The 7,969-nt window shown below is 55.2% G+C and overlaps 1 protein-coding gene across 1 annotated transcript in view; it reads right to left on the bottom strand.

The window, feature by feature from the left end:
• Positions 1-7,969, bottom strand: part of GON4L (gon-4-like (C. elegans)) — a 67,341-nt gene that overhangs the window by 22,658 nt on the left and 36,714 nt on the right. Inside the window, exons 18-21 of the mRNA XM_015422175.1 lie at positions 7,511-7,661; positions 5,860-5,976; positions 3,178-4,782; positions 1,377-1,641 (exon numbers count right to left, since the gene is read on the bottom strand). Of these exons, the coding sequence (XP_015277661.1) occupies positions 1,377-1,641; positions 3,178-4,782; positions 5,860-5,976; positions 7,511-7,661 (2,138 nt within the window). The remainder of the gene's footprint in view (positions 1-1,376; positions 1,642-3,177; positions 4,783-5,859; positions 5,977-7,510; positions 7,662-7,969) is intronic.

The raw sequence follows: 7,969 nt of genomic DNA, 5'->3' as shown, positions 1-7,969 counted from the left end.
CCTTTCCAGACTTGCCTTTAGATGACTGTTTTGAAGCGACCTTCGATGTCGATCTCGTCGGTATCGAAGCTCCGGTATCGACGGCTGCACGTGAGGTAGAAGGTTGGTCCGCCATAGCAGAAGGCGGGTGAAGCGCGGATTCCAACAGAGCGACCTTTAACCGTGCGGCACGGTTCTTTTTCGTCTGATTAGAAAATTTAGCACAATGCTTACAAGTATCTGCTCTGTGTGACTCGCCTAAGCAGAACAAACAAAGTTCATGGCCATCTGGAGGGGCCAATTTACTTCCACACTTCTTACAGCGGTTGAAAAAGCCCCACTTCTGACTCTTCTTCTTTTTCTTTTCCATACGGTGGGAAGAGATGCCGGGGAAAAGTGAAGAGGGAAGGGGGGGGGAAGGCCCGAAGGCCTGAGGAGATTCCCCTCAGGAAAACAAAAGTTCTCGTTTTTTCTTCTTCTTTTTTTTTTTTTTTAAGAAAACTGAAGTAAATAAATTAAAACGGAGGATGATCCTAAGAAACAAAGGAAGAAGGCAAAGGCCCGAAGGCAGTAACAGCTATCCGGTCAGGAGGAAAGGCAAAAAGGTCCTTTCTACGCGGCGGTAGAGAGAGAACTGGCGGGATCTCCGCGCCCGTCCCTCTGGGCATGCGCGCTGGGGTTCCTGCGCATGCTCAGTGGGACTCGCGCGAAAATCCTTTGAAACATAGCTTGCTACAGCACCGGTCGGGTCAGCGCAGGCGCACTAAACCCATTGGTGTGAAGCACAGAGACCACGAAGAAGATCGTGTCTTGTCTTGAAATCCCTACTGGAGTTGCCGTAGGTCGGCTGCGCCTTGATGCCCCCCCCAAATGCATGTACTGCTCCCCTGAATGTGGCCCCAGGTCTACTGCCTCTCCACAGACACACCCACCCACCAGTGTTCCCTCTCAGCTGAGTTAGTGTGAGCTAGCTCACAGTTTTTTTAGCCTCCGGCTCACACATTTTTTGTCTCAGCTCAGGAAGGATGGGGCTCCAGAGCACACTGATTTATGCAGCAGCCGAATTGCTCGCTCACCACTTTAATGCCAGGAGCTCACAAAGTAGAATTTTTGCTCACAAGACTCCACAGCTTAGAGGGAGCATTGCTCCAGAGCAAACTGATTTATGCAGTAGCCAAATTGCTTGCTCACAACTTTAATGCCAGTCGCTCACAAAGTAGAATTTTTGCTCACAAGACTCCACAGCTTAGAGGTAGCATTGCTCCAGAGCAAACTGATTTATGCAGCAGCCGAATTGCTTGCTCACAACTTTAATGCCAGTCGCTCACAAAGTAGAATTTTTGCTCACGAGACTCCGCAACTCAGAGGGAGCATTCCCACCCACCACCACAACTCACCTGGAGGGTTGCTGCTGGGCTCCACCTCGGGGGCAGCACTGGTCAATGCGAGAGACGACGCCGGCCCGTCCCCAGGCCCCGCCGCCTCGTCCATCATCTCGTCCTCCTTCTGCAGGCTCTCCGGGTTCTCCCCTTCCCCTTCCTCCTCCTCTTCCTCTTCCTCCTCCGGCTCAGAGTTCTCCTCCTGCGAATTCTCCTCCTCTGAGTCGCCCTCTTGGCTCAGGCGCCTCTCGGAGGCCAGCCAGGTCAGCTTCTCCATGGTCTCCTTCGGGACGAGAGAGACCCCCCCAAAAAAGACCTTTCAGCTCTCCCACCGGCCCAAAGGACCCCAGGCCAGCCCTTCACTTCCTCCCAAGCACATGGCCCAGTGTCAAGGCTTCAGTGGCGTTTCTCTTTGCTTTGCTCTACTGTTCGCCTTGCCATGCTTTAGGGGGGGAGGGAATTCCTGAGGGGAGGGTGTGGGTGTGGGCTGAGGGCCTGCCTGTAGTAGCCATAACCATTTCTCAAGTTGCACCCCTCAGCCTGTTCTCCTCGGATTTGGCCTTGGAGGCTCTTTCACTAGGCTGGAGTAGATAAGACGCCATATATCTGTCAGGGTTGTCATAGAAACGCTATGACCCAATCTGGAATTGAATGACACACCAAAGATTTTTACTTGTGGGGCCACAAATGTATCTGGTCCTGTGTCAGAAGCAGTTGCATATACTGGAAATAATATTAGTACCTCTATGTATCTTCCAGTTTAGGTCCTAAGAGTGAAGTAAAATTGCCTTATCAGGGACGATGTGACATTTTTGGTCCTATATTAACTGTTTGCTGCCTTATGTGTGTAACAGGGACTTTGCTGCATGGTGTATTTTGCACTCTGTACGACTTGACCTCTGAAGAAGGCTCTCGTGAGCCGAAACACGTCTGGTCATGCACTGCTCTTTCTTGTGCATTTGTCAGTTTGGACATTTTACGAGGATTTATTTGGGCCCCTACAAGGTTTTTTTGGAGCTGCGGTGGCTCAAGTGCTTAAGACGCTGAACTGCAGGCTGTGGAAGGCCGGTAGTTCAGCCATTCGAGACCCGAGTGTGCCGCACGACGGCGTGAGCTCCCGTCTCTAGTTCCAGCTCCTGCCAACCTAGCAGTTCGAAAGCAAGAAATTGCAAGTAGATAAATAGGTACCACTTCGGTGGGAAGGTAACAGCGTTCCGTGCGCCTTGGTGTTTAGTCATGCCGGCCACATGACCACGGAAACGTCTTCGGACAGCGCTGGCTCTTCGGCTTTGAAACGGAGATGAGCACCGCAACCCTAGAGTCGGATTCGATTGGCTTTCGAGCAAGAGAACCTTTACCTTTACAAGGTTTTTATATGTATTTGAAATAAACACACTTTTGTCTATACCTATTTATGTTTTTAACTTTTGGCCCTTTACAAGTTTCCTAAACTTCCTTTGGAGATTTTTGTTTGTCCAGAAATGGGGGCCAATGATGGGAATAGACGGAACGGGACCAGAAACTATTTGGACCTTTTGCCCTTCGGTCACACAAGATCCCAACAGGGCGTTCTTTCTTACCCTGTGGACCAAGGCTTTAAATGCTTGTTTTTAGAACGAATTCCAGACAATGCAACGGATCCAACACTGTTGCAACACCCCCTTGAAAACACAGACGCGCCACACCACCCGGCAGCTGACGAGCAGCCTCAGTTGTGACTCTCCCGCCACCCCTGGCATCACCAAGGAAAGGGTGTCCCGATTCCCCAGACTAGCTCCCCATACCTGGATTTCCGTTTTCAGACAAAAAAAGGCTTTACCTGAAGCTCTGGAACGGACAGCACCGATTCCTCCGAAGCCGATGACATCTCGTCTTCCTCGTCTTGCGTGAGGTCGTCAAAGTCCTCCTCCTCCTCCTCCTCCGGACCGTCCTTCTCGCCCGTCGCCTCCCGGCCGGCCACCACTCCCGCAGCCGGGCCATCTGCACTGGGCGGATCCTCCGGCTTCACGGAGGGGCTCCTGGACTCTGCCTCGCCGGCTGCCGTGTTGGAGACGTCCTTGGGGGAGCCCCCTTCTGCCCCGGCAGCCGTGCCTCCCGGGCGCTGCCCCCCCATCTCAGCAGCGCTCCGCTCGTCCTTCGTTTCCTTCGGCTCGCTTGCGCCCTCCGGGGTGGGATCCACATCGAGTTCCTGTCCCAGACCCAGCACCAGCTCCTCTTCAACTGGAGCAACTACGGAACTTGTCTCTGCTGGAACCGGAGCCGCTTCTGGTGGGACACTGCAGAATTCTTCGGACTCAGCCTCCATTTTCTCTGCTAATTCTGCTAAAGGGGAGAGGTGGCCCTCGGCGGGCAACTCTGCGACTTTCTCCTTTGTCGCTTCCATGCAACCCTGGATAGAAGCTGCTGTTTGGCCCCCAACCTCTGGCTCAGAAGTCTGCGGGCCACGGTCCTCCTCAGCGGGCGTCGTTGCTCGCAAAGACGGCTCCCGCGGCTCCATCTGGGGTTCCGGAACGGGGCACCCGCATTCACCGCCCCCAGCAGCCAGGCTGACAAATTCAGTTCCTTTGGCAGACGCGGGAAAGCTGGGGGAGTTTGCCGGGACCACCAAGGAAGGGGAGGGAGAGGTCACGAGCGGCTGGCTGAGTGGGCAGGAGAAGGGGGCGGGGTTCACCAGCAGGGTGGTGATGGGAATGGGCTGCGTGGGGCCTCCCGCGACGCTAGCCAAGGGCTGCAGTACATTGCAGCCATTGGCGATGCTGACCGTTTTCACTGCGGCGGCAGGGACGGTGAAGACCACAGGAGCCGAGGGGAGCAGCGGAGCCGATTTGGGGCCCCTCTTCTTCTGGTACCTTCTGGGGGAGCTGGGCTTCCAGATTTTGGACACGGGGAGCACCGGGAGCATCATTTTGGGCTGAAAGGCGACGGGCACAGAAGAGATCAAGTTCTGGGGCACAGCAGCTGCCAAGCAGGGCCTGGCGCCGGAATGCTGAGCGGGGAGCAGGCCCCGGAGCTCAAATCTGCTCCCGTTCGCCACAGCTGGCTGCAGGCTCACGTGCTGGACCCTGGGCAGGGGCTGGGCCACCGGTGCGGGCTGGATCCAGCGGGGGATGCGGGCGGCCATCTTGCTGGGAGGGGCTTCTGGCTGCGACTGCTTCGGGGTCACCTTCGGGCAGTTGCCGGCACCACCACTCCGGGCAGGGAGGGCCTTTGCGGTGGCGGGCCGCTGCCGCCTCCAGGACTTTTTGTAGAAGTGGCTGGGGAGCGGCCTCAGGATCAGTTCCAGCCCGTTAGGCGCATGCAGGGAATACTTCCCGTCCCTCATCCATTCTGCAGACTCTTTCACCGGCTGGCCAAGCTTGGAATCATCGGGGGACGCTTCTTCAGCACGCTGCTCCAGCGCTTCTTGGAGGTAAGGCAAACTGTCCTAGACGGAAGAGTCAGGGAGTTATGCACAAACCAAAAGAAAATATATGAACTTACAGGATGGGCAGGGAAACTGAGGACACGCAGAGATGTTCCACTTAACCTATCTGAAATGTATATGGACAGCTTTTCCAGTAAGCTCAAAGCAGGCTACCAGCAGAAGAAGAAGAGAAGAGATTGGATTTATACCCCGCCCTTCACTACCCAAACGAGTCTCAGAGTGGCTCACGATCTCCTTTCCCTTCCCCTCCCCACAACAGACACCCTGGGAGGTAGGTGGGGCTGAGAGAGCTCTGACAGAAATGGCTCTTTTTCAAGAACAGCTCTGCCAGAACTTGCCCAAGGTCATCCAGCAGGTGCAAGTCAAAGAGTGGGGAATCAAACCCGGTTCTCCCAGATTAGAGTCCGCACATTTAACCACCACACCAAAACCTCCTACCAAGTAATTTCTGCATTGTTCACCGTGTCTTGTTTAACTGCTTATGCTTTATTTCAGCTCTGTATCAGACTGCGGCTAGTTTTCAGATTTCTGTAATCCATAAGAACGTAAGAAGAACCCTGCTGGATCAGATCAGTGGTCCATCTAGTCCACCATCCTGTCTCACACAGTGGCCTCAACCAGTTCCTCCGGAGGGCCAACAACAGGGCACAGAGGCCGAGGCCTTCCCCTGATCAGAACGTCAGAAGAGCCCTGCTGGGTCAGTCCAGTGAGGGTCCATCTAATCCAGCATCCTGCCTCACACAGTGGCCTCAACCAGTTCCTCTGGAGGGCCAACCACAGGGCAGAGAGGCTGAGGCCTTCCCCTCATAAGAACTTCAGAAGAGCCCTGCTGGATCAGACCAGTGAGGGTCCATCTAGTCCAGCATCCTGCCTCACACAGTGGCCTCAACCAGTTCCTCTGGAGGGCAAACAACATGACATAGAGACTGAAACCTTCCCTGATAAGATCAAAAGAGCCCTGTAGAATCAGACCAGACGTCCATCTAGTCCAGACTGCCCTTACGGCATCACGCAGGTTCATGTGTCCAAACGGGCAAACAGAGACGAGCGGCCTCATTCGATACGAAAAGGAAGTACCTTCAACCAGGAGGGTAAGAGATGCTCCTCCCTCTCGATGGGAGGCTTCCGGTCGCCGGGCTGGATCTCCTCGCAGAGCGGAGATAGAACAGGCAACTGCTTCGTCTTCTTGTAGTACTGAGGACGAGAGACAGAGAGAGAGGCGGTGGCCATGAGCAAGTGCGCAAGGCCCTGCACCAAATCCTGCCCTTCAGCTCAGTGGCTCTGCTCTCTGTACCCGGTGAGCTTCCGGCACTATCCCCGGGGGACCGGCTCCTAAGGAGGAAGGTCTGCACGGAGATCTAATCTAGGGAAATTCAATTCTGGGGGGCTGGGGGGAGTCCCGGGCAGGGAAGGGCAGTTTTCACTTGCTTGTGAGTGTCCCCTTCCTCCCAGGCAGCTCTGAGGCGCTGCCCTCCACCCCTCGGCAAGCCCAGCAAGGGCAGGGCTAAGCCCCCTTCTGGGTACTGCGTCCGTAATCCCGCCTTTGGCTGCAGACGCCTCCAAGCGACAGCGCTCTTGGTGTCCTGGAGCTACAGCTGTTAGATGCAACACCTAAGAAAAGCTGCATCAGAATCAGACCAGTGAGGGTCCCTCTAGTCCAGCATCCTGCCTCACACAGTGGCCTCAACCAGTTCCTCTGGAGGGCCAACAACAGGACAGAGAGGCCGAGGCCTTCCCCTCATAAGGACATCAGAAGAGCCCTGCTGGATCAGACCAGTGAGGGTCCATCTCGTCCAGCATCCTGCCTCACACAGAGGCCTCAACCAGTTCCTCTGGAAGGGCCAACAGCAGGGCAGAGAGACCGAGGCCTTCCCCTCATAAGGACATCAGAAGAGCCCTGCTGGGTCAGACCAGTGAGGGTCCGTCTAGTCCAGCCTCCTGTTTTACACAGTGGCCTCAACCAGTTCCTCTGGAGGGCCAACAACAGGGCAGAGAGGCCGAGGCCTTCCCCTCATAAGAACATCAGAAGAGCCCTGCTGGATCAGACCAGTGAGGGTCCATCTCGTCCAGCATCCTGCCTCACACAGTGGCCCCAGCCAGTTCCTCTGGAAGGGCCAACAGCAGGGCAGAGGGGCCGAGGCCTTCCCCTCATAAGAGCATCAGAAGAGCCCTGCTGGGTCAGACCAGTGAGGGTCCATCTCGTCCAGCATCCTGCCTCACACAGAGGCCTCAACCAGTTCCTCTGGAAGGGCCAACAGCAGGGCAGAGGGGCCAAGGCCTTCCCCTCATAAGAACATCAGAAGAGCCCTGCTGGGTCAGACCAGTGAGGGTCCCTCTAGTCCAGCATCCTGTCTCACACAGGGGCCAATCCGTTACTCTGGGGGCCCAATAAACAGGGGATAGAGGCTGAGGCCTTCCCCCTCTGAATGCAGAGGTCCCCTTTAGTCACCATAGCGACTAGCCGCTGACAGAATCTATCTAATCGCCTTTTAAAACTGTCCATGCCTGTGGCCGTCACTACATCCTCTGGCAGCGAATCCCACATTTTTAATCACTCGCTGGGTAAAGAAGGATTTCCTTTTGTCTGTCCCGAATCTGCCCTCGAGTTCTAGGACTTTGGGAGAGGGAGAAAGGAATGCCAGGAACGGAGGGCAGGTCCCACCCTCTCTCTGCTCTAGATGGGGGGGGCACGACTGGGGGGCCCACGCCTGCCGCTCCTCTCACTCACTTTGATGACGTTGTCCGGGGCCCGGTTCATGGTGAAGTTCTTGATGTGCACCATCAGCTGGTGGGCGGTTTTGGTGGTCAGGAGGTACTTGCTGATCAGGGGCTTCGGGAACTCCGTCCCTTCGAAATGCTTCAGTCCCAAAGCTAGCAAGCTGGAAAAGTGGGGAAGCGTTTGAATCTGTTCGACAGGCAGGAGCTACAGCCGGATTAATATCTTACTGAGAGACCAGGAATAAAATTATAGGCGAAGAGGACTGGTGTAAAAGTTTCTACTTTTGAGAAAAGCACGGGCAGGTCGCGACGTTTGCAGCGAGCCACCGCATGAAGTAAACTCTGGAACCTTCCCTTTAGAAACTGTTTCCCCCACTTTTGAGACGTTCCTCAGGTGTAAACCTTCAGTGGTGGACCTTTTATTACACAAGTATTTATTATTCGCCTCTGGAGGCGTATCCTGCAGGAA

This window comes from Gekko japonicus, unplaced genomic scaffold, assembly GCF_001447785.1.
Source record: "Gekko japonicus isolate JY-2015 unplaced genomic scaffold, Gekko_japonicus_V1.1 scaffold1009, whole genome shotgun sequence".
Taxonomy (NCBI): Eukaryota; Metazoa; Chordata; class Lepidosauria; order Squamata; family Gekkonidae; genus Gekko; species Gekko japonicus.
Note: the sequence above shows the minus strand (reverse complement) of the source record. Positions and strands in the feature narration are given on the sequence as shown.